The sequence below is a fragment of the Mauremys reevesii genome, linkage group 1 (genome assembly GCF_016161935.1).
Source record: "Mauremys reevesii isolate NIE-2019 linkage group 1, ASM1616193v1, whole genome shotgun sequence".
NCBI lineage: Eukaryota > Metazoa > Chordata > Testudines > Geoemydidae > Mauremys > Mauremys reevesii.
Genome location: NC_052623.1, coordinates 214,578,439 through 214,605,746, shown reverse-complemented (window position 1 = coordinate 214,605,746; position 27,308 = coordinate 214,578,439). Strand labels below are relative to the sequence as shown.

The 27,308-nt window shown below is 50.6% G+C and overlaps 1 protein-coding gene and 1 non-coding gene across 5 annotated transcripts; both read left to right on the top strand.

Moving 5' to 3' along the window:
• The first annotated feature begins 637 nt into the window (after window positions 1-637).
• CHD4 (chromodomain helicase DNA binding protein 4) lies at window positions 638-26,275 on the top strand. 4 transcript variants are annotated; one of them, XM_039531431.1, is made up of 40 exons: window positions 638-779; window positions 2,059-2,210; window positions 5,196-5,323; window positions 5,534-5,725; window positions 6,040-6,158; window positions 6,562-6,803; window positions 6,887-7,014; window positions 7,198-7,333; window positions 7,875-8,056; window positions 8,206-8,445; window positions 10,193-10,396; window positions 10,495-10,700; window positions 11,143-11,274; window positions 11,527-11,623; window positions 12,115-12,306; window positions 12,409-12,609; window positions 13,860-13,997; window positions 16,359-16,480; window positions 16,595-16,768; window positions 17,076-17,217; window positions 17,597-17,728; window positions 17,830-17,947; window positions 18,182-18,306; window positions 18,629-18,866; window positions 19,827-19,999; window positions 20,169-20,349; window positions 20,465-20,551; window positions 20,725-20,813; window positions 20,898-21,031; window positions 21,338-21,482; window positions 21,738-21,903; window positions 22,298-22,407; window positions 22,753-22,876; window positions 23,091-23,168; window positions 23,293-23,430; window positions 23,518-23,626; window positions 23,922-24,054; window positions 25,079-25,274; window positions 25,407-25,582; window positions 25,754-26,275. In XM_039531431.1, exons 1-40 carry the CDS (start codon window positions 652-654, stop codon window positions 25,769-25,771), a joined length of 5,925 nt encoding a protein of 1,974 aa, XP_039387365.1. In that variant the 5' UTR covers window positions 638-651; the 3' UTR covers window positions 25,772-26,275. The 4 variants fall into 4 exon arrangements, with proteins under 4 accessions (XP_039387365.1, XP_039387349.1, XP_039387338.1 ...); XM_039531415.1 differs by having other exon boundaries at window positions 22,292-22,407; XM_039531404.1 differs by having other exon boundaries at window positions 22,292-22,407; window positions 22,750-22,876.
• LOC120396147 lies at window positions 21,929-22,071 on the top strand. Its single transcript, XR_005593014.1, has one exon.
• Window positions 26,276-27,308: the final 1,033 nt, after the last annotated feature.

Below are 27,308 nucleotides of genomic sequence, written 5' to 3'. Positions count from 1 at the left end.
ATGGGATGCCTGGCTGGACAGTGGCTCCTGGCAACTATTATAGGATGCCTGGCTGAGAGGGGAGGATGAGAAGGGTGACTACTATTATGGGATATATGTCTGGAGTATGACTATTATGGGATATTATGGGGGCTGTTATGGAATGTCTCAGTGGAGGAGTTGAAGAGGGAGTAGTGCTTATTATGGGATGCCAGGTTGGGCAGTGAGTGTGTGGTATTATGGGATATCTTAACAAGGAAGGGGGATTATTGTAGGATGTCTGGGTGAGGGAGGGGAAATGGGGTGGGGAGGAGGGAGTATTATGGGATGCCTGGGGCTGAGAGTGGATGTCAGTGTGTGGGGGAGAATGCAATTATGGGATGTCTCAGTGAGGGAGGGTGATAGTGAGGGAGGGGGTGGCATGTTTTAGCAAAGGATTAGTATTATGGGATGTTTGAGTGAGGGGTGAGTGTGTGGGGAATATTATGGGATGTTTTTAGAGGGAGGATTGTATTATGGGATGTTCCTGATGGGAGGAGTGATTATTATGGGATGCTGGGCCGGCCAGTGAGTAGGGAGTTCTGAAGGGAGGGCAAGTATTATGGGATGTCTCAGTTGGGGGGTTGCCACGGTGACGGGGGCGGATCCATTGCCGAGGTGTCGGGACATATTATGGGCTGGAAGCGGGAGCGGGGAGGGGCCTGGCCGGGTTTTTTCCCCTTTAAGAGGTGGTGCCGGAGCCGGGGCCATTTTCCCTTCAGCGGCGGCAGCGAGCGGCGAGGAGCCGGGGGGCGAGCCGGGTGAGGAGAGGGGCAGGGACCGGACACGACCCCAAATTGCTTCAGAGGGCAGGACGCGGGGGCTGCACCCCCTCCTGGCGCCGCCCCCCGTCCTGGCGCCGCCGCCGAGCCCCCCGACCCCGGGAGCTGCCTTGTCCCGGGGGCGCCGACCTCGGCCCGGCCGCCCTGCGTCCCCGCTGGGCACGGGGCAGCCGCGGTGCCCGGGGCCCCCCTGCTTCGGAGCCGCCTCGCACCAGCGACCGGCCCGGCTCGGCCCCTGCTGCCCCCGGGGAACGGCCCCGCCCGCCGGGACTGGCCGAGCGCCCTGAGCCGCAGCTGCGCCCGCCCCCCGCGAGGGGCCGGGGCGGCCGCGTGCTGCTGCCCCCCCCCCGGCGTGTGTGTGTGTGTGTGCGCGCGGGGCGGGGGGGGGGGAGGCTCGCCGGGAGCCCGCGCGGTGCCTGCCACGGGCTCGCCGTGTCTTTGTTTTCCCTGCGTGAAACCGGGGGGCCGGTGTCAGCCTCCCGGGGGCGTGGTGGGGCGCCCTGAACGGGCGTCGGTACATTGTCCTGCCCCGCCGGCTCCGGGAGGCGGGCGGGATGTGAATCCTCCCGGTACTAAAAAGGCTTTTTTTGGGGTGGGGGACCCCCAAAGCACGTCTGGGCTATGGGGGGGGGCTGCGATGCTGGTCTCGCGCACCGCTAGGGGTTTGTCTTCGTTGGAGTTTTTACTTCATGAATTGGTCGCCAGCTCGGGGCAGCGAACACTTTGTTTGTGAAGGCGAGTTTGGCTGTTCCCCAAACACTTGTTCCATGCTGCCCCCGCTTGTCGCTCGGCCGTGGCTGGCTCCCTCGAGACGTAAACCACCAAAGTTTGGGGCGCATCAAGAGTAGCTTTGAGAGAGGTTTTAACTACCTCGAATTAAATTGCGACCAATTGCCTAAAAGTCACAAAACTCCACCTAGCCATACCCTACAGCACTGGTACCAGTGTGGCATCATATTGCAAAGGTTTGGACGCTGTTACCGTCGGACCGCCATTTGGTGGCCCTTTGCATGAAATGAATTAATGACATAGTTTAATTCCCAGTAGCTACAAAACCACCCTCATCAGGACCCTAAACTAGTGCTCAGTCTCAGCATTTCCATGCTTCCCTACTCAGCCCTTATGTCGGGGGCTGCACGTTTCGAAGTTCATTACAGATGTGCATTGGGCAGGATTATTGCATGAGAATGTGGGTTCATGATGATTATCATACTTAACTTTTTTTGCATTTTTATTAACATACTGGCCTGACTGACAGGAAGGAGACAAAGCTGCAGAAGCTGTCTGAGCCCAGGTACCCCAATTTGGAGGACATGGCATCGGGCATTGGATCCCCATCACCTTGTTCTGCTGGGAGTGATGATGAGGAGATGGAAATCCTGCTGAATAACAGCATCCCTCAGCACCCAGGTATAGGCGGCATTGTAGGATGGCTGTGACTAGCAGTATGTAAAAGGGAGTGATAGTGGGGCTGTTGTATCTATTTTATTGAATGGGTGCTGCAGGTAAAATACGATGTGCAGGGAGAAGTTTTGTTTCATTAGGACCCCAGGTGATTAGAGTATTTAGGTCTCTTTATTGTGTCCTTTTAAAAGCTGTGGTCTGCACACTATAGTGAGGTAGAACTGGTTTTATTCCAAGCTAGTGCAGGCTGTTGGAGGTCCCTGGGACAGGGAGTCTGGTTTTAATGGGGCATCTGAGTGCCTGCAAGGTATATGTACCATGGCTGGGAGCAGGAACAGTATGTGAGAGGGCAAGGTGTCTGGCTTCCTCTCATCCATCTGGGAGCTCAGACCTGCTGACAGTCCAGAGGAAACTGCCTTGGGCTGTTGCATGACCCACTTTCTGTCTTTACCACACCCTACCTCCAAGCTTCCCATGGATCATTCTGTATTGTTCACCTTAGCCCTGTTGTGTTTTGTGTCAGTAGCTTTATTACTTGTTCAGTTCCCTTAGTACAGCAGTTCTCAACCAGGAGTCCGGGGCCCCAGGGGGCAGTGAGCAGGTTTCAGGGGGTCTGCCAAGCAAGGCTGGTATTAGACTTGCCCAGGGCAGAAAGTCAAAGCCCGCTGTGTGGGGCAGAAGCCCTAGGGCCCTGAGTCCCACCACCCAGGGCTGAAGCTGAAGCCTGATCAACTTAACTTTGCAGGGCCCCTTGTGGCATAGGGCCCCTGGCAATTGCTGGCCTGAACTTTTATATGCAGAAAAATGGTGGTTGTGGCATGGGTGGGCCATGGAGGTTTTTTATAGCATATTGGGGAGGCCTCAAAGAAAAATGTTGAGAATCCTTCCCTTAGCACACCTCTATCCTGATATAATGCTGTCCTCGGGAGCCAAAAAATCTTACTGCATTATAGGTGAAACTGTGTTATAACAAATTTGCTTTGATCCGCCGGAGTGCGCAGCCCGCCCCCCCTAGAGCACTGCTTTACCGCGTTATATCTGAATTCATGTTGTATCGAGGTAGAGGTGTATTTCCATCTTCAGGCCTCATGCCTGATTTTCATTATAACTGCAGTCTCTGTGTGGAGAATGGGAATAAAGTTAGAGCTCTGGAGACTGAGAGTCAACTCTCAGGTTCTATTCCAGTTCTATTGCTGACTTGTATGGATGTACAACTCATTTTACCACTCTATAAAATAGGAGCTCTGGAGTCATCCCCCCCATGCTTAGACTCCCTGCCCCAGACTCAAATGCCTTTCTAAGGGAAGACACTTAAGTCGGTTCTCAACCAGGGGTATGCAGACCTCTAGGGTACACAGAGGTCTTCCATGGGGTATGGCAGCTCACCTAGATATTTGCCTAGTTTTACAGCCGGCTACATAAAAAGCACAAGCAAAATCTGTTACGAACTAAAATTTCATACAAAGACCTGTCTGTGCTGCTCTATATACTAAACACTGACAAGTAAGTACAATATTTATATTCCAGCTGATTTATTTTATAAGTGTATGCTAAAATGAGAGTCAGCAATTTTTCAGTACTAATGTGCTATGACATTTTTGTATTTTCATGTCTGATTTTGTAAGCATGTAGTTTTTAAGTGAGGTGAAACTTCGGGGTACACAAGACAAATCAGACCCCTGAAAGGGGTACAGTAGTTGGGAAAGCTTGAGAGCCACTGACTTAAGTCACTGGGAATTTAAGAGCTTCAGGGACTGTACTGGGTGAAATGGGGGGGCCTGACAGCCCTAAATCAGAACTGGTTGGAAGGGAAGGATATGGTGCCTGTCCTGGTAGATAAGATGCAAGCAAATATTGCTGGAAGGGGATATACTTGTGTCCATTGTGAATATGGACCCCATCCTGAACATGTTCCCCTGTGCCCCTTGTTCTCCGGTGGCTGCATCTGCTGTGAGCTGTGGCTTCTCCCATCCTGCCTCGCTTCTGTGGTCAGGAGGCCATTTTCCCCTGGAGTGAGAATGAGTAACTCACTCTGTAATGGGTGGGGTGGTTGGGGACGGGAGAGAGGGTGAGTGGTTGGGCTGCTGTGGATCCGGTCACAAAGGAAAGGGCTGTCTGGCTGTCCATTCCTCTCTGGGCTTTGTGTGGGAAGGAGGGGGAGAGAACACAGATGGGAGTGTGTTTTTGTGGGTGGGGGAGAGTTGGCATGCATTACAACAGTGAGGGACTGAGCGTGCCGGCTGTGGTGCCGGAAAGCTATGCTTGTGGGCTGGCTGCAGAGGCAGGGATCTGGTGAGTGAGTTGCCCTGAACAGAAGCTGCCCAGGTGGGAGGGGAAGAGCAAGCTGTAACTGACTGTTTTGTTCCTTGCTTGCCACTGTAGAGACCCTGTCCTGTAGAGGTTTCTTCTGGGGATGCTGGGATAGAGCCCATGCCCTCATCCCCGATCAGCTGGTTCTCTTGAACTTTCTGCTACACTCTCACGCTGCCTATTCCAAAGACCAGCTGGGGGCTTCCTGTCTTGCTATTTTCCTCCCTTACCAATTGGGGCTGCTCACATCTGACTGCTGAGTCCTCTGCGTGTGGCCAGTAACTCCTAACTCCATTTTTGCTATGCTTGCTGGGCTAAGGAAATTCCTAACCTGTTAAATAACGTGTGTGGCTTTGCTTGGAGAAGGAGCAGTGGGCTAACTAGGGTAGATAGTGATGTGGGAGGTATGGGGCTCTAAGGGCTTTTGATTTTGCCCTCTTCAGTGTGGTATGATCAGTCTGTTCCTGGACACTGTTAGACAGGGCTAAGATGAATGTGTGGGTTTCAATGTGTGCACCAAGGAGTTGAAGAAGCTGTTGAGCTGTGTGGGGAGTGGGGTATGCTGTGGTGCAGCACTCCTGGATTGTGTAGCATGGCCCAGAGGGCATGATGGTGGTGCTTGGGTATATATCCATGCTTCCTAACTCTTCTGCTCTCCCCTACCTACGCATCGCCCTCCAGAGCCTGAAGAAGAGCTAGAGGAAGAGCTGCTGTCAGAGGCTGAAACTCCCAAAATCAAGAAGAAAAAGAAACCCAAGAAGCTGAAGGAACCAAAAGTGCCCAAACTTAGCAAGCGCCAGAAAAAGGAGGTGAGGAATAGAGGGCTGAGTGTGAGGGGAGATTCTGCCATGGAACAGGCTCTAAAGACTGGGCACATAAGCAGTCATTCCTGTTGCTGCACAGCCTGAGGCAGTGACCCCTAGTTTGAACCCCCTGGAGTGTGCGGGAAGTGTAGTGAGTACTTCTCTCAGGTCTCTTCTCACAGCTGCCTGATCTTCTCTCTTCCCCCTTTCCTCCAGCTAGGGGACAGCTCTGGTGAGGGGAATGAGTTTGTGGAGGAGGAAGAGGAGGTGCTGCACTCAGACAGTGAGGGCAGTGACTACACCCCTGGGAGGAAGAAGAAGAAGAAATTAGGGCCTAAGAAAGAAAAGAAAAACAAAGCCAAGCGTAAGGAGGAGGAGGAGGAAGAAGAGGAAGATGATGACTCAAAGGTGAGAGACTGCCCCATTGCCCCACTCTGTCTCCTAGATCTGACCTGGAGAGACCATCACATTGCCCCCTTACAATAGCACATGGGGGCTGTCCTGCTTGTTCTTCCTTCTGTCCTCTAGACTTGGCCCATATGGGCCATATTCCCAAATTACTTTCCCCTCACCCCTAGACCTTGAGGGGGATCCCCTGACCCAGAGTTGTCATTTCTTCCCACCCCCCAGACTGATGGGCTTGCCCGCAGTATATAGAGGCTAAACCCTTTTTCATTGTGTCTGGTCACCCTGGGACTTGCTGCCTGTCACCCTTTGCCCAGGAACCCAAATCATCTGCTCAGCTCCTGGAAGACTGGGGTATGGAGGACATTGATCATATCTTCACAGAGGAGGATTACCGCACTCTCACCAACTACAAGGCTTTCAGCCAGTTTGTCAGGTAAGTTTTGAGCCAATGGGGCTTTTGAGCCTCTGGAGCAGAAGGGAAACAGGACAAAATATCCTTGTTCCCTGGACCTCAAAGCATTTTAGACACTAAATGGCCACCTTTTGGTGACAGTTACCCCCAGGGCAAGGGGAATGGAGACAACAGTGAAGTGATTCAAATTCAACAGTGAATTTGCTGTCAGTTGTAAAGCTGGGACACAAGTCCATATTTTCAGGCCCCCTTCTGCTGTAATATAGACATCATTCCTCTCCCAGAGCCAGAAATATTTCCCTCCTCAGGAGGATGGCAGCAGCTAGTAACCCTAGGGTTAGGCTGGATTGTAGTTCCTGGGGTGGGGGCGGGGGATCCAGTATCCATGTCGGTTCAGTAACACTCCCTCTTTGCCCCCACACAGGCCACTCATAGCTGCCAAGAACCCTAAGATAGCTGTCTCAAAGATGATGATGGTGCTGGGGGCCAAGTGGCGGGAGTTCAGCACTAACAACCCCTTCAAAGGCAGTTCAGGGGCCTCTGTGGCAGCTGCAGCGGCTGCAGCTGTGGCTGTGGTAGAGAGCATGGTGGCCAATGTGGATGTTGTCCTGCCCCAGCCCCCTGCTGATGTGCCACTACGTAAGGCCAAGACCAAGGAGGGCAAAGGTGAGATGAAAAATGAGGATGAGAGGTGGAATGTGGTATCTAGAGATGGTGATTCTCTGTCTCACAGTCTCTCTTCCTCATAGGGCCTAATGCCCGGCGGAAGCCCAAGGCCAGTCCTCGTGTTCCTGACATCAAGAAACCCAAAACCAAGAAGGTGGCTCCTCTGAAAATCAAACTGGGAGGATTTAGCTCCAAGCGTAAGAGATCATCAGTGAGTGACTGTTCCTCTCTTTTCTCCCCATTGGGGGTACTGATAAACTGATGATGGCAGGTACTTGCAGTTGACCAGCTCCACGCTTCCCAACATGCAATGCACGAGGATGTGTCCAAGGATGTAGGAGGCTGGTGAACCATAGCTGCTTGACTCACCATACTTTCTTCCTGCGTTCCCCAGAGTGAAGATGAGGATCTGGATGTGGAATCAGACTTTGATGATGCTAGCATCAATAGCTACTCTGTTTCAGATGGATCCACTAGCCGCAGCAGCCGCAGCCGCAAGAAACTCAAGGCTGGGAAAAGGAAAAAGAAAGGTATCCAAGTACAGTGCTCAGCTTCGGATGGAGCACAACTAAGGGGATGAGGGCGGAGATATGAGAATTGTCTGCTGTTACTGTCTAAGGACTCTAAACCTCTGGACAGGAGAATTGTTTAGAGAGAGCTCAGGGTGGAAGAACTAGGAGGAATAGGGTAAGACTGTTGAAAGGGAAGGGAACTTGTGAGGCTCACCCACAGTTAGCACTGAAGAGTTTTTAATTCCCAAGGAAGGGACTGTGAGAAGCAATCCTGCCTTGGGTCCCCTAGGTAGAATAAGACATGAAGGGACTTATACAATTATTGCAGTTGGCAACCGCTGCTTTTCTGCCCTGCCCTTGGTTTCTGTTTCCACTCACCGTGGCTGTTGTGGAGCAAGAGCTGCCTTCCCCTGCCTTTTTTTGTCTGGATCTGGAGCAATGTCTCTCTATTCCTATGTAGCCTTTTGGTGTGGTGGGGTATCCCCACTGCTGCAGGAAGGAATTCTGCTAGTGCCAATGGCTTCCAATGATGTGTAACTGTCACCACCACCCTCTCCAGGTGAGGATGACTCCACAGTTCCTGTGGATGGATATGAGACAGATCACCAGGACTACTGTGAGGTGTGTCAGCAGGGAGGAGAAATCATCCTTTGTGACACCTGTCCCCGTGCCTACCACATGGTCTGCCTGGACCCAGACATGGAGAAAGCCCCAGAGGGCAAATGGAGCTGCCCACACTGCGTGAGTACCAGATTTTATACACTCAAGGGAAAAACCATGGAGGAAGGGGGTTCTGTACTCCCTGTTTCTGCAGAAGGCTAAGTTGAAGAGATGGTAGGAGGATGGGGGTTTTGTATACCCTGGGCTAATAGTTTTCTTTTCTGCTGTAGGAGAAGGAGGGGATCCAGTGGGAGGCAAAGGAGGATAACTCAGAAGGCGAGGAGATCCTGGAGGATGTTGTGGGAGACCCTGAGGAGGAGGATGATCATCACATGGAGTTCTGCCGGGTCTGCAAGGATGGAGGGGAACTGCTCTGCTGTGATGCCTGTCCCTCTTCCTACCACATTCACTGTCTAAATCCCCCACTGCCAGAGATTCCTAATGGGGAATGGCTGTGCCCTCGCTGCACTGTGAGTCTCTGCTACCCCCATTTGCCCCACCTCCACAGAGAGTGATATCCCTCTCTGTCTCAGGGCTGTGTAGTTCCCTCAGGGTTGTAGTTGCTCTTCTAGCTTGCCCATTTTTGTCTTTTTTTATTTGTTTGGGGTCTCTCTCCTCCAGCCTTACAGTGCCTCATAGCTTGGTTACCTTATTTAGACTTCAGAAAAGGGCTCTATGGTCATGGATCCCAGTGTTTGGGCAGACTTATGCTACCATGTGCAAAATGGTTCCAGGGACTTGAGGCGCCAACTTTCCTGGACCCTGAACATGTCTGAGAACAAAGGCTATGGTTAAAACTATTCAATCCTAAAGTGTTAGAGCTGACAAAAATTGTTCATAAGTTCATTATCAGTAGGGCATAGGTGCTGGAACTGGGGATGCTGCATCACCCCCTGGCTTGAAGTGGTTTCCATTATATACAGGCTTTATAGTTTGGCTCTCAGCACCCCCACTATACAAATTGTTCCAGCACCCTGCAGTGGGGTGTGAATTACCTATGTGAGCTGCAGATTTGGTGGCATATGCAGAGGCGCCTCATCCCAGAACAGAGCTGGGATAGACTCTTACTGCTAAAAGATATCACTAAGAAAATAATTTAAAAAGTTGTTAAATGTATATGTGGCTATTGAGAACATCCACGGTGAGAAATATAAAAGTTCTCCTACTTCAGTGCATATTCCAACTCTGACCAGCTAGGAAGAAACTTCCTTTATGGGTCAGTTTTTCCATAATTGTTCTCTAGCCATCAGGCAGGATACTGGACTAAGTGGACCCTCCTAGTGAAAAATTGTTTCTTAATATCCAACCTAAACCTCCCCCACTGCAACTTGAGACCATTGCTTCTTGCTCTATCATCTGCTACCACTGGGAACAGTCTAAATCTATCCTCTTTGGAACCCCCTTTCAGGTAGTTCAAAGCAACTATCAAATCCCCTCATTCTTCTCTTCTGCAGACTAAACAATCCCAGTTCCCTCAGCTTCTCCTCATAAGTCATGTGCTCCAGCCCCCTAATCATTTTTGTTGCCCTCCACTGGACTCTTTCCAGTTTTTCCACATCCTTCTTGTAGTGTGGGGTCCAAAACTGGACACACTACTCCAGATGAGGCCTCACCAATGTCAAATAGAGGGGAATGATCACATTCCTCGATCTGCTGGCAATGCCCCTACTTATACAGCCCAAAATGCCGTTTGCCTTCTTGGCAACAAGGGCACACTGTTGACTCATATCCAGCTTCTCGTCCTGTAACCCCTAGGTCCTTTTCTGCAGAACTGCTGCCTAGCCATCCGATCCGTAGTCTGTAGCAGTGCATGATATTCTTCCGTCCGAAGTTCAGGACTCTGCAGTTGTCCTTGTTGAACCTCATCAGGTTTCTTTTGGCCCAATCCTCTAATTTGTCTAGGTCCCTCTGTATCCTATTCCTACCCTCTAGCGTATCTACCACTCCTCCCAGTTTCGTGTCATCTGCAAACTTGCTGAGGGTGCAGACCATGCCATCCTCCAGATGATTAATGAAGATATTGAACAAAACCGGCCCCAGGACTGACCCTTGGGGCACTCTGCTTGATACCAAATGCCAACTAGACATGGAGCCATTGATCACTACCCGTTGTCCTGGAAAAATGACAAATTGGCAAAAGTTCAGAGAAATGCTGGGGGGAAAGTGGGGGTTGTTTTATTAAATTCTGGCATAACCACCTCTGTCTGTCTTCTCCAGTGCCCATCTCTGAAGGGGAAGGTGCAGAAGATCTTGATCTGGAAGTGGGGCCAGCCCCCACTACCCACACCAGTGCCCCGACCAGCTGATGCAGACCCTAACACTCCCTCCCCCAAACCCCTGGAGGGCCGGCCTGAGCGGCAGTTCTTTGTCAAATGGCAGGGCATGTCCTATTGGCACTGTTCATGGGTGTCTGAGCTGCAGGTTAGTGGGCTCTTGGCTTGCCTAGGGGGTGGACCACTACCTTTGTGTGGTGGGAAGGATGCGTGATGCCACTCTAACCATATATGTCCTGGCCCCAGCTGGAGCTGCACTGCCAAGTGATGTTCCGAAATTACCAACGCAAGAATGATATGGATGAGCCACCCTCAGGGGACTTTGGGGGTGAGGAGGAGAAGAGCCGCAAGCGAAAGAACAAGGACCCCAAGTTTGCTGAGATGGAGGAACGCTTCTATCGCTATGGGATCAAGCCTGAGTGGATGATGATCCACCGGATCCTTAACCACAGGTGAGGGAGGGAGCAAGGATTGTCACAGCAAGATCCAGTGGATTCCAGCCTACAGAGATAATCGGGGGGGCTTTCTTAAGGGTGTCAAGCATGACTAAGGGAATGAAATAAGATCCACTGAATTCTCCATCATGAGAGGGGAGAACCCATTGTGATGAGATCCATTGAGACCCTAACCACAGATATCAGTCACACTTGGCAGAAAGAAGGTGGATCATCCACTATAGGTAAAGGCAGGGTTCCTTTTATGATGGGATCAACTGGATCCTCTTTTGTGGTAAAGGGTGGGATTGGAGATTTGATTTCAATTATGCTGGGGATTATGGACATGGCTGCTCTTACCCCTACCCCTTCTGTTTCCTACCTTCCTTCCCCTCTGTGCAAGGGGTGGGTGGGGTGAAGGCTGGTTCCCACGCTTGAGATTTATTGTCTGTCTCTGCAGTGTGGATAAGAAGGGGAATGTCCACTATCTGATTAAATGGAGGGACCTGCCCTATGACCAGGCCTCCTGGGAGAGTGAGGATGTGGAGGTGCAGGACTATGACCTCTACAAACAGGCCTACTGGAATCACAGGTAAGGGGGTGGGGTCTGCAGGATTGGTAGGATGAAGGGGTTCAAGGAATCATTCTGCCCCTACTGACTCCTTTTCCTTAAAGCAGTGGCCCTGTGCCTGCCTTGCCGCGTGTGTCAGGGTTGGCTCGTCTCTTGGCCACTTTGGATGATTGTCCACCTTGCTATTTGCAGCCCCTCCCCATAGGTGTCTCCTGCAAATTCCATTAAACACGCATAGTCCCACACACACCCAGAGACTATCTTTTTGTACAGGGAGCTGATGAGAGGTGAAGAGGGTCGGCCTGGCAAGAAGATAAAGAAGGTGAAGATGCGGAAGCTGGAAAGACCCCCAGACACACCCATGGTGGATGTAAGTTACTACTCCCTGTTAAGTAGGCGAGTGGGTTCTGGGATGTGTGGGATACCTGCATCTACAGGGGTAGATCTGTGAAGCATGTTTCACTCCCACTAGTGATGCCAGTTGGTGCATCTGACTCTTAAACATCAGTAAATTACTAAGCTGAAGGCAGAAGGATACTGTCTGCAGAGAGCCCCCTTATTGGGATGAAGAGGATACAGAACCTTCCAACTCAGCTTTACCTTGCTATCTGGGGAAGGGACTGGCTGACTTGTCATAGGGAGGGTTTGGTTTCCAAAGTTGAGCTCTTCAGAGGGGATGCCATTCAGGGCCAGTTGAGACACATGGCATGGGGGATTGAGAGCGTCTCCTGCCACTGTCTCAACTGTGCCTGAACTAGGGAGGCACAAGCTGGAGCCCAATGCATAGGGAACAGAAGTCTTGGTGGCTGATTTTTGTCTGATTGGTGCAAAGGGCTCAACATTTTTCTCCTTCTACTGTAGCCAACAGTGAAGTATGACCGGCAGCCGGAGTACCTTGATGTAACAGGAGGGACATTGCACCCCTATCAGCTGGAGGGGCTGAACTGGTTGCGCTTCTCCTGGGCCCAGGGCACAGACACGATATTGGCTGATGAAATGGGGCTGGGCAAGACAGTGCAGACAGCTGTGTTCCTGTACTCCCTGTACAAAGAGGTGAGGAGCAAAAGTGGCTGAGGATACACACGTATCTGTGGGAATGTTCTCTTGCCCTGGTGGGATGCAGTTCTGTAACACTCCTGATGACTCTGTCCCCAGGGCCACTCAAAGGGACCCTTTCTGGTGAGTGCCCCACTCTCCACAATTATCAACTGGGAGCGGGAGTTTGAGATGTGGGCTCCAGACATGTATGTGGTGACCTACGTTGGGGACAAGGACAGCCGGGCCATCATCCGGGAGAATGAGTTCTCTTTTGAGGACAATGCCATACGTGGGGGCAAGAAGGCATCCAGGATGAAGGTAAAGAGCCTGAAATTGATTCCAGTTAAGTCCCACTGGCTCACTTCTAAGAGTTGAGAATTCAGGGATATGAGGACTTCAGCCCCTAGAAACCTGGTTCTGATCTGGGCCGTGAAAGTGGTTGCTAATTGAGGGCTGGTGGGCAATCCTCTGTGAAATAAGTTCTCCATCAGATTCCTGGTAGGACATGTGCTGCTCATGTAGACATTTCCACTCCAAGTTCAGTAGTAAATGAGGGAGGTTGCGACTAGGGCTTCCTGGATCTGTCATTGACTCACTGTGACCTTAAGCAAGTCCCTTCTCTCTGCCTCCATTTCCCCATCTGCAAAGTGGATGACACTGACCTTACTTTGTAAAGGAATTTGAGATCTATAGCACTAGATAAGAGTGAAGTAGTAAAACTCAGAGACTGAAGCTCTGACTCCATGTAGAGCCATTGAAAGGGCCAGTTCCTCATAGTTCCTCTGACATTCGTGCCACCTGACTAGGGGGTTGAAAATTCCCCCTCTCCTCCCTGCTTGCCCCCTTTCCCTGATAGGTAAAGAATCTTTCTTACCCCAGCTGTTAGTTTCTGTAGCATTCCAGCTTTCCCAGTAAATAACTTTTTGAACATTCTAATTGAAAAGAGCCTTTAAACTGACTGCTTGCCTTGCCAAGCCTACAGACAGGCAGCTTGGTGTGGGTGATGTTGCTGCTCAAAGCTTCCACAGCAGTATAGGGAAGCTTGGATTCCTCTGCTTTCACTGTGAGTGGCAGTGAAAATGAGAACCATGTTGACAACTACTTCTCCATGAAGGTCCAGGCAGCACTAAAACAATTTCAACTAATCAGAGTTGTATGGAATGGATTTAGTTCTCTGGCCATACCACTCCCACCCCCAGCCCTCCAAGTTCTTCTTTAGTAATTGTCCATTTCTCTAGCATTCTCCTTCCCTCTGTTCACCCATTTCTAAACAGTAGACTCTTCTGGAATGAGGCTTGGCAAGTATTCAGCAGCCTCCTTAAACAATAACTTGTGGAGGAGAATCCTATATCTAAATGAACATGGCTGCTGAGGAGGTAAAATGGATTTGTCCGAGTTGGAACTACCTTGGTGCATGATATTAACACCTTGACTCTTGAGGCCTTGAATGATAGTGAATGGTCAGGGCAGCCTGATGCAAAGGCAGGTCCTTCCCTTGCTGCTTTGGCCTGGGGCTGTACCTATACTTTCCTGTTCCCCTATGGCTAAACTCTCATTTTTCCTTGCAGAAGGAAGCATCTGTGAAGTTCCATGTGCTGCTCACCTCCTATGAACTGATCACAATTGACATGGCCATTCTGGGTTCCATTGACTGGGCCTGTCTTATTGTGGATGAAGCTCATCGGCTCAAGAACAATCAATCTAAGGTACAGGAGGAGTTCTGGAGTGATGGCAGGAGGTTGAAGGTGGTGGAATTTATAGGCTTTTTTTTTTTAAAGCCAGACCATTGTTTTTGCCTAATCTCCTGCATAACACAAGCCAGAGAATGTCACCCAGTAATTCCTGATCAAGCCCATGTTCTCAGATGAGCTGCATAATGTCTTAGACATCCAATCTTGATTTAAGGACTTCATGTGATAAAAGAATCTAACACAGGGGTGGGCAAACTACGGCCCTCGAGCCGCACCATATGGCTTAGCCCTGCTCCGGCCCGGGCGCAGGGTTGGGAGCTGCACCACGTGGCTCCTGGAAGCCGCAGCACAGTCCTGCTCTGACTCCTATATGCCTCAATGGATGGGGCAGCATGCAGACCTGCCTGGCCACGCCTCTGCGTAGGAGCCGGAGAAGGGACATGCCGCTGCTTCCAGGAGCTGCTTGAGGTAAGTGCCGCTCAGAGCCTGCACCTCCTGAGCTTCTCCCCCAGCCCTGATTCCCCCTCCTGCACTCCAAACCCCTCAATCCCAGCCCAAAGCACCCTCCTACACCCCAAACTCCTCATCCCCAGCCCCACCACAGAGCCTGCACCCCAACACCAATTTTGTAAGCATTTATGGCCTGCCATACAATTTCTATTCCCTGATGTGGCCCTTGGGCCAAAAAGTTTGCCCACCCCTGATCTAACACATCCCGTGCAAGATGTTCTTATGGACTGATTGTTCAAAAACTTGTGCCTTATTTCCAGTATGAATTAGCCAGCTTTGACTTCCAGCCATTGGCTCTTATGTCTTTGAGTCCTTTATTTATTTATTTTTATATTAAAGAGCCCTCTGCTATTGAAAAAATCTTCTCCTTTATGTAGGTTCTTCTAGATCATGATTGAGTCACCTCTTTACCTCTCTGCTAAGCTAAATAGTTTTCGTTTCAAAGGCTTTCCTTGTAAGGCTGGGTTTTCCAACCCTTGTAGGCATCTTCTGAATGCTTTCCAATTTTTCAACATCTCTTTTGAAGTGTGAACACTGATGCTGGACAGGACTTTAATGACATTTTCATCAATGTTGCATATAGAAGTATTACTAGCTTGCCCACATCTGTTAAATATTCCTGTTTATACAAAGGATCATGTTAGTCCTCTTAGTCATTGCATTTCACTGGGAAGTTGGTTTATTATCCACCACTACTCCAAGTCTTTACTGGTCACTGCTTTCTAAGATAGGTTATACTTACAGGATGAGGGACTGTGTTCTCTGTTCCTACATGTATGACCTTCCCTTTGAGTATATAAAAATGTGTGTGCCCAGTTTATAAAGCAAGCCAGGTTGTTCTGTATGAATGATGTTCCCATGATTTACAGCCCCACCAAACTGTCATCTACAAACTTAATCAGCAATTTCATATTTTCTACCAGATAATAAAGCTATTAAATAGTGAACCAACAACAGATCCCTGTGGGATTCAAAAGAAATCCCCATTACAATGATACCCTACTAACTACATTTAGAGATCTGTTTTAGACTGTTTCTGATCCATTTCAGATGGGCTACATTGACTTGTTATACTTCTCACTTTTTAATCAGTGTTATGTAGTACTAAGTGAAAGTATACTGTCATCAGTTACCTTTGTCAACTAAACTTAATCTCAAAGTATCAAGTCTGACAACTTTATTTTTCATAGAACCATGTTGACTGGCATAAATACTTGTTTAATTTGGAGTAACATACCAGCATTCCCATGTTTTTGCCTGGGACTGATTGTTGGGTTAACCAGCCTGTTAACTGGGTCAACCCATTTTTACTGCTTATACATACTAGCACAACTTTAACTCCCCTTTCCTTCTCCCTCCCCCCCCATTTCTCTTTTCCCTAGTATTCACAATTAATTAAAAATTGCCAGTAATAGTTAGATCTACTTGGCCAGGTCTCTTAAACTCTTTGAGAGGGAGGGAGGCTGAAGGAATGTAGGACTCCAGTTCAGGAGGCAGTAGAGTGGATAATATGTCAGACTGGAGACAGCTCGTTGACTGGAAGAGTCTGCAGTTCAAGACACATAAAAGAAATGTGTAGCATCTGATTTGTGGGAACTTGCTGCAGCAGGGTCTCACAGGTCTAAGGAGTGAGTATTAGGCAATCTGTGAATGAGATCAGCCTCTGTAAAGACACTAGTCAGGAGGTGCAGTACGTAGGACTCTTGCACAAACTGTCCCTGTAATCTAATCTAAGATGAATCTTGGCTTGAAGGGTTGATTCTGGAAGGAATTTTCCTCTCTGTCACAGTATCTTGTGTTGGGAAGGGGGGACCGGCAGACTACCTGGATGAATCCACTGACTCCCTTCCTTTCGTTCTTCACCAGTTTTTCCGGGTGCTGAATGGATATTCCCTCCAGCACAAGCTACTGCTCACAGGAACCCCTCTGCAGAACAACCTGGAGGAACTGTTCCACCTGCTAAATTTCCTGACACCTGAGAGATTCCAGTATGTCTTGTAATGCAGGCCCAGACTGAGTCTGCTTCCTTGTTCCCTTCCCCCACCCTATTTGTCTTCCCATGGACCTGCATCTTCTGCCCTGAGTGCTTGTTTCTCCTGCAGTAACTTGGAAGGCTTCCTGGAAGAATTTGCAGACATTGCCAAGGAGGATCAGATCAAGAAGCTGCATGACATGCTGGGCCCACACATGCTGAGGCGCCTCAAGGCTGATGTTTTCAAGAACATGCCCTCCAAGACAGAACTCATCGTCCGGGTGGAGCTGAGCCCCATGCAGAAGTGAGCATGGGAGGGTGGAGGAGCTACTTGAGACCAACTTATGCCTTCTCTAGATCCATATGCTTTGGACATGCTGGGTGGGATCAAGAATTCTTGCTGCCGCTGCCAAGGAGAAATAATCTTACACACTCATGTAGGAGATGGAGAGATAATGACTAACCGTTGGCAGAGTATAGGTAGTGCTAGCAGGGAAAAATTGCCCAGGTAGTGCCAGGAGCTGGACTGATGCTAGCTGGGGGTGGGGTGGGGAGGGTGTTACCAGCCCTTTTGTGATGGGGGCTTAGTGACTCAGATTCTCTCTTCACAGGAAATACTATAAATACATTTTGACAAGGAACTTTGAGGCACTGAATGCACGAGGTGGTGGCAACCAAGTCTCCCTGCTCAATGTGGTCATGGATCTGAAGAAATGTTGTAATCACCCCTACCTCTTTCCTGTTGCTGCTATGGTATGTTCTAGCCCCTTAGTCCTCCTCTGAGCAAGCCTCCTTACCATTCACTTGGGGTGAGCCTGAACTTCCTTGCACCTGGAGCAGCTATCCTTCCCCTTAATTTGGGCTTGAAATGTTTGTCGGCTCTTCCTTTATTTCCCTCTGCAGCCCCTGCCAAGTGGCAAGCAGATGGTGTCTCCCTGCAGGGGCCACAAGAGGTAGGGAGGGGAAGATGCAAAAAGGGAAAGGAGTGGGAAGAAAGAAAAATGGAATGGGAGTGTAGGAGCCAAACTCCAAGATACCAGTTGCACAAAGGATGATGGTGCTGAGCCACCACTGTGGTGTGTGACTCAGAGATCTAAGGGAAAATGTACCTTCTCTTCTGTTCTTCCCCCAGGAAGCTCCAAAGATGCCGAATGGGATGTATGATGGTAGTGCCCTGATCCGAGCATCTGGGAAATTGCTGCTGCTCCAGAAGATGTTGAAGAACCTCAAGGAAGGAGGCCACAGGGTGCTCATCTTCTCACAGGTAATGGGGCAGTGCCTCCCAGAGGCTGGGGACCCTGTGTGTGAGAGGGGCAGCAATCCAGTTTGGTATCTTCCTGCTCAGCTTTATCTCCTTGTTCCCAGATGACTAAAATGTTGGATCTCTTGGAAGATTTTCTGGAACATGAAGGGTACAAATATGAGCGGATTGATGGTGGGATCACGGGGAACATGCGCCAGGAGGCCATTGATCGCTTCAATGGTATGGAACCCTATACACCCCACAGAAAATGAGAACCCTCCCTCACCTCACAGATGCTTGGGGGCCCACATCTGCTGCTAATCCTTAGTGCTGATCTGCAGCACATCCTGCTATGCCATTCCTAGGCCTCTGGGTTGACACTACCTCCCTGCATGAGGGGCTGGATGTGATGAGTCTGTGGAGTTGAATCTAATGCGCATGTTCTTCCCCATCCCCTTCGCTCTCCTCCTGAAGCTCCCGGTGCTCAGCAGTTCTGCTTCCTGCTTTCCACTCGAGCTGGGGGGCTTGGTATCAACCTGGCCACAGCAGACACAGTGATCATCTATGATTCAGACTGGAACCCGCACAATGACATCCAGGTAAGGCTGTAGGATGGCACTAGAATCTCTAATGGTAATAGAAGACCCTTAGAAATGAGGGGGGGTGAAAGAGAGTAGAGGGAGGGGAGAGAAGGAAGTATATATGTGGCTAGGCAGGGGAGGGGGAGACACCACTAAGTGGAGAGGGGGCGGCTGGAAGGGATTTGGCAGTGAAGGCTGCTCCCAAGGGGTAACCTGCAGGAAATGGAAGGGGAGAATGAAAGATCCCAGAAAGGTCAGGGTTATGTAAACAAGGTCAGATGGGTGAAGCAGTATAGTACTTAGTTTTGGGGTTGTTCTGAACACACCATCTTCCCATCAGGCTTTCAGCCGTGCACACAGGATTGGACAGAACAAGAAAGTGATGATTTACCGTTTTGTGACACGGGCTTCAGTAGAGGAACGTATCACTCAGGTGGCCAAGAAGAAGATGATGCTAACACATCTGGTGGTGAGGCCAGGGTTGGGCTCAAAGACGGGCTCCATGTCCAAGCAGGAGCTTGATGACATCCTGAAGTTTGGGACTGAGGAGCTTTTCAAGGATGAGGCCACTGAGGGTGGTGAGTGCCTGGGTGTTCTTTTAACGCAGTGGTTTTTAAACTTTTTTCCTGGGGACCCAGCTGAAGAAAATTCTTGATGCCCATGACCCAACGTAACTGGGGATGAGCCGTTTGGGGTGTGGGACGTGCTCCGCTCTGGGGCAGAGGGTTGGAGTGAGGGCTGTGGGGTGAGACCAGGAATGAGGGGTTCAGGGTGTGGGAGAGGACTCTGGGCAGGGGGTTGGGGTGTGGGCTTGGGGCTGGAGATGAAGGGTTTGGGGTGCAGGAAGGAAGGACTCCAGGTTTGTGGGGAGCTCAGGGCAGGGGGTTGGGGCTCGGACTTACCTCCACTGGCTCCTGGTCAGCAGCATAGCTGGGATGCAGAGGCAGGCTTTCTGGCTGTCCTGGCACTGTGGACCGTGCTGCACCCTGGAAGCAGCCAACAGCAGTTCCAGCTCCTGGGCGGAGCGGCTCTCGCCCGCAGGCACTGCACCACTCCTTCTCTTCTCCCCCTCCCCCGCCCCCAGCTCCCATGGGCTGGTGCTTGGGGCGGGGGCAGTGCATGGAGCCCCATGGCCCCCCTGCCTAGAAGCTGGAACTGCTGCTGGCCACTTCCAAGGCGCAGCGCCGTGTTGGAACAGGTAGGCACTAGCCTGCCTTAGCTGGGCAGCACCACTGATGGGACTTTTAACGTCCCGGTTGATGGTGCTGACCAGAGCTGCTAGGGTCCCTGGGTGCTGAGCAAGGTGACCCACTGCCTTGCATGCTATGACCCAGTACTGGGTCATGACCCAAACTTTGAAAAACCCTGGTCTAGGGGATGCTGTCCAAGTGATGGGAGTCGGGAATGTTTTTTGCGCCCCCCCCCCCCCTCGAGAATGGCAAGAGGGCTGAATGCTGCCTCATGGAGAGGCCTTGCATGGCACTCTCCCAAAAGCCCCTTGAGTCGCAACACCAACTGACTGTGCCCCTCTCTTTCAGGTGATAGCAAAGAGGGTGAGGACAGCAGTGTCATCCACTATGATGACAAAGCAATCGAGCGACTACTGGACCGAAATCAGGATGAGACTGAAGACACAGAGCTGCAGGGCATGAATGAGTATCTCAGTTCCTTCAAGGTGGCCCAGTATGTGGTACGGGAAGAGGAGATGGGGGTGAGTGTCTTGCACCTCCTGTTCCAGGGTGCAGGAGTTAAACAGGAACAGATGTGACTAGGGTGTAGACATCTGGAAGTGGTGGGGAGGGGTGAGCAGGTATCTGCCCCTGTGGGGGTGGGGGTTTTGAATGCATGGCTATTCTCTTATCCCTCTCTCCCTGGAGCAGGAGGAGGAGGAAGTGGAGCGGGAGATCATTAAACAAGAAGAGTCAGTGGACCCTGATTACTGGGAAAAGTTGCTGCGTCACCACTATGAGCAGCAGCAGGAGGACCTGGCTAGGAACCTGGGCAAGGGTAAACGTATCCGCAAGCAGGTCAACTACAATGACGGCTCCCAGGAGGACAGAGGTACAGAAGGGGGACACACAGGGATTTTTTGTGGGGCTGGGGAGAACAGGACCTGCAAGGATAGGGTCTGTCAGGCTCTCACACTATATATATTTTTTTCCCTCCTCTCCTCCAGATTGGCAGGATGACCAGTCAGATAACCAGTCGGATTATTCAGTGGCCTCTGAGGAAGGCGATGAAGACTTTGATGAGAGATCTGAAGGTAGATGCCCCAGGAGCCTGGGCAATATTATCTCTGGGAGGTGGCAGTCAGGACACCTTGGCTTGGGAGCTTGGTGCTCCAGTCCATCTCCATGTAGCATAGGATGTCATGAGTGAACGTTCTCACTATGGTAGGTTGTGTACCTCTTACCTGCTTCTCTTTCTTTCTTACAGCTGCTCGCCGGCCCAGTCGCAAAGGCCTGAGAAATGACAAAGACAAGCCCTTGCCTCCCCTTCTTGCCCGTGTGGGAGGGAACATTGAAGTAAGTGGTACCCTGGAAAGGGCCTTTGAGCCCATGTGTTTGTGTGCCTGGGGCTCTCACTATACCTGTCCTTCCCGTTTCCAGGTGTTGGGCTTCAATGCCCGCCAGCGCAAAGCCTTCCTTAATGCCATCATGCGCTATGGGATGCCACCCCAGGATGCCTTCACCACCCAGTGGCTTGTCCGGGACCTGCGTGGCAAGTCTGAGAAGGAGTTCAAGTGAGTCTGCATTGGGCAAGGGAAGGGAGGTGGCGGCATCTGAACCCACTGGGAAAGGGTGAGGATAGTAGCAGAGGGCTCAAGGGGTAAAAGGGGCTGCATGCTGCAGGGGCAAGAAGCCTGTTTGGGGAGGCTGAGGAGGAATAACAAAAGGGAAAACTGAACCAAGGGAAAGGAGCTCAGGAACTATCCCAGAGTATTTACGGGTCTGAGCCAGGAGCCTGTTGCTTGGGTCACTGGGGACTAGGAGCCCTAGGGCATCTTTTTCCATATGTTGGACCTTAAACTTATCTAATACTGCTACAGGGCCTATGTCTCGCTGTTCATGCGTCACCTATGTGAGCCGGGAGCAGATGGTGCGGAGACCTTTGCAGATGGGGTCCCACGGGAGGGGCTGTCCCGCCAGCATGTCCTCACCCGCATTGGAGTCATGTCACTCATACGCAAAAAGGTGGGTGCTTAGTGGAGCAATGCTGAACTCTCCCTCCACCACACAGCATCCCTTTCTCCTCAGAGGTCCTCTTATCACAGAAGCCCTGAGCTCTTGTATGCAGTGGATAAACCAGTGACTGCTCTCTTCCTCTCCCACCAATTTTTGGGGACTCCCCAGCCTATGATGTCTTGAGATCTCCATCTAACCTGCTTAGAGGGGCAGCCTGGTGTGATCTCTCCCATGACATGTCTGTTTCTCCACTTCCCCCGCCAGGTGCAGGAATTTGAGCATGTGAATGGGCGCTGGAGTATGCCAGAACTAGCAGAGATAGAGGAGAACAAGAAGCTTTTGCAGCCGGGCTCGCCCTCCCCCAAAACCCCCACACCCTCCACGCCAGGGGACACGCAGCCTAACACACCTGCCCCTGTCCCTCCACTTGGTGAGAGCCTTCCCCTTGCATAGCCCCGTCCTGCCCCTACCAGTGCTGTTCCCCTCACCAGAGCTGTGGTGGGGAGGACCTGGGGGCGGACGCAGATAAACCTGCCTCTCAGGTTAGGAGGGCTGCCCCCAAGAGATGTGCATGCCCTTAAAGGCACGAGAGAACATTGCCTTTCCCTGGGTGGGCTGGGGCCAACAGGCAACTCCTGCATCTGTCCTGTGGGGTCTGAGGGCATTGGTTCCATTGTGGTTCAAGTTGGGTTGGAGGTCCACTTTGTGGGAGCTAAGGGAAAGGTGCACCAAATTGCAATGAAGGTCAGAGCTTACTGCTGGTCTGTATTTTTATTTTTTTATTTTATATAAAAATATGCTGGTCTTCGGTGGGGGAGGCACAGAAGAGGGTGTGAAAGTGGAAGAAGGAGCCAGTACTAGGGAGCAAGGGGAGCCCATGGAGTCTGAGAAGGAACCCAACCTAGCTTCTGCTGAAGCAGAGGTCCCAATGGAGGTGAGTTAGTAGGTGCTTATTTGTTTCATACTGTTACAGGTATCTCCTCCTTCTGCTGTGCCCGTTGTTGTTGTCCCGTTCTTCTCCCCTCCCCTGCCCGCCCGCCTGGCACAGAGCTAGACTCTGGGAATTCCTAAGAAGAATGCATCTCCTTGTTAACACTCTGTGGACGTATGAAGGAGCCCTATTTTGTGCTCTCTGACACTGTTCTCTCTCAGCTACCCTCTGTGTGGTGCACTCAGATGTCTTTCACCCTGTCTTCAGCTTCTGGTGGGGGGTGGGGTTTCACAGGCTTTGTCCATACGCTGCTCCTCCTTGAGTTAACAGGGTTTCTCTCATCAGCAGTGTGCCCAGCCTGTGGAGACACCCCCACAAGAGGCAAAGTCCCCAATGAACCCCCCAGAAGCAGAGGAGAAAAAGCCTGAGGAACCAGAGGTGAAGGAGGAGCCAATGGAAATGGAAAGCAAAGGTATTAGTTGGAGGTTGTTAGAAGCCCAGAACTGTGTGCAGGACCCCAGTTAGCATGTTTCCAGAGCTGTACAGAGACTATCCTCTTTTGGTCAGGGTGAGGCTTTAAACATAAATGTGACTGGGGAAACAGGCCAGGTTTTAGACTGAACGGTTAAACCCTCTGTAGCTACCAGGCTTGATCTCATGTCTTCTATTCCCCTTTTCTCATGCAGCTGATGTGGAGAAGATTGAAGATAGAGTGTCTGCTGAGCCCTCTGCTGAACCTCCAACTATCAACCTGGATGAGAAGGGTGAGTGTGGCAGGGTACTGCCAGCCCTCTTCATTCTCCACCTTCTAGAGGGGTACCTCATGAGTGCAGCTGCTGTGGTACACTCTAATTTACTTTTCTCTCTAATGGGTTTTTGTGTCTGCAGAGGAGAAGAAGGAAGATGACAAGAGGGATGTGGTGATGCTGCAGAACGGGGAGATGCTGAAGGACTCTCTTGATGAGAGGCACAAGAAGGCAGTGAAGCAGCGCTTCATGTTCAACATAGCTGATGGTGGCTTCACTGGTATGAGAGGCCTGAGTGCAGCTACACTTATCTGCTTCTGCTCATCTTAGTGAAATCCCTTTTGACTTTCTTTTCTCCCATTCTCAGAGTTGCATTCTCTATGGCAAAATGAAGAACGAGCAGCAACTGTCACCAAGAAAACCTACGAGATCTGGCACCGGCGCCATGACTATTGGCTCTTGGCTGGGATCATCAAGTATCCTTCCCCTGACAAAACACCCTTTTTCCTTTCTGGGAGTCTGACCCATCCCCATAAAGGGGATCCTATCAAGTGGTGGCTGGAATATAGTTAGTGGGATAGCCTCGTATTTACCCACCCTAACGAAGATCACAGCTCCATGTGGGGATCTTAATGGGGTGGCTAGAATACAGTGAGCAAGATAGTCTCGTCTCTTCCATCTCCCTCACACCCAATGGGATACAGTCCTATTTGCCTGGAATACGTGTTCCCTTGTTTTCATTACCTTTGTTTGCCTGAGCTCCTCTATCAGTCATGGCTATGCCCGCTGGCAGGACATTCAGAATGATCCACGTTATGCCATCCTCAATGAACCCTTCAAGGGGGAGATGAACAGGGGCAACTTCCTGGAGATCAAGAACAAGTTCCTGGCCAGGAGGTTCAAGGTGGGAGCTGCAGAAGGAAAATTGAGGGTGTCTGCCTCTCTGAGACTATTTCTGATGGATAAAGAGAGCATTGCTGTCTTTCATGCTTGTCCACTGTTAGATTCCCTGATTGCAGGAGAATCTATGAAGTGGATTGGGAGTGCTCTAGCATCAAAGGGGTGGGGTGGTTTTTTTGTTTTTGTTTTAAACACACACACCCCTTTCTCCACCCTCAAACTCCTTGGTATTACAGCCCACTCAGGGTATGTCTAGACTAAGTAAAAATAATTTTAAAACATGTTTGAACACATTGTAGAGTTCTAGCGTAGATAGTGCATGTTGTATTCACATTACTACAGTAGGGTTCTAAAACAAGTTAACCAATGCTTCAATAAAACCATTTTTCTTCTAGCCTAACGATGCCCTTGGAGACTACACAAGAACTGTTTTTGTTTTATTTTGGTTTGGTTAGCATGTTTTTCTTGATTGAATTACTATGAAAACCTGTCCCAGGCTGCTCTGCCTACTGGAAAGCAGGAAAATGGCCACTGTTCTCTTAGGAGCACTTGTTCCTGGGGTTTAGGGGGAAGAAACAGCCTGAAGGTCTTTCAGGGAACACCCACTGTGAATGTGTTCTTGTGGTCTCTTTGCTCCTTCAAGGGATAAAGAGGATAAAACCGTGAAGGTACCTGAGGGAACAGTCCCTGAAAAAGTGAGCTATAGTTGCATGGAGGAGAGGATGCTTATGAGATTTTTGTTCTGGGACAGGACTAGTTCTTCTGTGCACAGTGTCTAACACAGTGGGGACCTGATCCTTGACTGGCATTTCTAGGCATTACCCCCAATATAAATAAGAGCCTGGGAAATGGGGCTAAGGGAACGAGCTGCAGTAGCTCAGGCCTGAGAAGATGGGGCGGGGATGTTGGCAGATGGTAAGTCCTAGAATCTGGGGGAGTAGGAAGGTGTGATTGTTAGGCTGCTCTGCAGGAAATAACTGGAGGAGGCATGGCAAGGCCCTCGTGCTTATCCCCTCTCTCTCTCTCAGCTGCTGGAGCAGGCACTGGTGATTGAGGAGCAGCTGCGGCGAGCTGCCTATCTGAACATGTCGGAAGATCCATCACACCCATCTATGGCCCTCAATACACGTTTTGCTGAGGTGGAATGTCTGGCAGAGAGCCACCAGCACCTGTCTAAGGAGTCAATGGCTGGGAACAAGCCAGCCAATGCTGTTCTTCACAAAGGTGAGGCAGTAGATCATGCTGAGCAAAGGTGGGCTTGTGTCTTGTGCCGCTATCCCCCCAACTTGTTTCCCCGTGCCAGGGTGCCCCTTCCCCCTTCTCCTCCCCCTCTAAATACACACCCCTTTCTCCCAGTTTTGAAGCAGCTGGAGGAGCTTCTGAGTGACATGAAGGCAGATGTGACTCGGCTGCCTGCCACCATTGCCCGCATCCCACCTGTGGCTGTGCGCCTCCAGATGTCTGAGCGCAACATCCTCAGTCGACTGGCCAACCGCAGCAGCGAGCCTCCTCCCCCACCACCTCCCCAGCAGGTAAGCATCCTCCCCTCCCACAGCTGGTAGAGATCCCAATCCCTCTTGGAGCTTAATCCACCCCACTCCAATCTGGTCACTTATTGGGAGGGAGTGGGACCCGGAGGGAGTGTCCCAGCTGCACAGGTGCTGTCAGTAAGGGCTCCTAACACATGTTCTTCCACCCCACAGGTGGCCCAGCAGCAGTGAGTCCCTGGCTTGGTACTGTTGGCTTCTTGACCAAGCTGAAATGATCCTTCTTCACACTCTACCCTTCCTCTACCTGATGTTCCTGATCGGGTGCTGTTCCCCTTGGTGGACGTTGCTGCACGGGCCTCCCTGGGGAAGAGGAGACTCCTCCCTCTGCTGCCAGCCTACACAAGCAAGGAGTGTGTTGGGGCTAGAGGGGACATGATGGACTCTGTACATAGTGACTGGAGGCCACAGCGCCACGTCCTGTTACACAGAATCCTGGCTGCACTGCTCGCTGCCTCAGCCTGGAGTTCCACGTTTTTTGTTTTAATCTTATTTTGAGTTTGTTTACTGAGATGAGTGTACAGATGAGACCAAGCAAAAGCCAGGACAGAGACACAGCTACCTCCATCAAGATCGTTTTTAATACAAAAACTGACTGGACTTGTCCACTAATAAACAGCTAAAAAAGATGAAAAAAATCTTGATAAAACTGAAAAATAAAGGTTTCCTTGTATTTTATTCTGCTGTCTTTAGTAGCTGTGCCAAGAAGTTGTGGAGAGGAAATAGCAGGAGATGAACAAGCGATCTCTGGTGGAGTGCTACTGCTTCTTTGCCCTTCTATGGCATGGGGTGGGTCCCTGGTATCCTGTAGCATAAGCCTTATTCTGTGCTCCACAAAGACAGAAAAATTGTCAGATCCTCATATGCATGTTGAGATGCTGCTACCTCCTTTCCAGCCCAATCTGTGATCAGTGCAGATCTGTCACTTACCATTACTGCTCAGGTAATGAGCTGTCAGAGGCTGGCTATTGGCTTGGGGCCCTCATGTCCCTGATTTCTGTGCCTTTACACTGCTCAGCATTTGTAAGTGGCCTCTTAGCACAAGGGCATGTCTACACTACAGTTAAAAACCTGCAGCTGTCCTGTGCCAGCTGACTCAGGCTAAGGGGCTGTTTCATTGCAGTGTAGATAGTTGGGCTCCAAACACCCCCAGGAGCCTGAGTCAGGTGTCCCATCATGGTGTAGACATACCCAAGGTGACAGTAAGGAAACATACAGAGAAAGCTTTGTAGGTACACCCAGTCTCTGATCTCTATGGCTATTGTCTTCTCCCCCATGATTGAGTCATGCTGGTAGGGCTACTGCTATCAGCACAGGCCTGGGCAGAGCTGCCTGCTTGGCTCTGCTCACAGCAGGGCCAGACTTTTGGGCTTGATAGCTCCCCACCTTGCCAAGTTGAGGGTGGTAATTTTGTTCTGATCTGGCAAATAAGTGTGCACATTTATCTCCCTCCCCCAAACTATTCTGGAGCAGCTGTTGGGACAACTCAGTGTTGCTATCTGTTAATCTCATTGTATGTGATGTTTGGACAGAAGTGAATATAGCACACTCAAGTGTCTAATATTAAAGATTTTAGCGCTACAGCCTGTGAAGAAAAATCTGAGCTGTACTCCTTAAAGCTTCAGAAAGCATGTGTAAATGTAAAGGAGCTCATTTCAGTACAGTCTCCTGCAGTGGTAGCCTAAGGCATGTTTGAACAAATGAGGTAAAT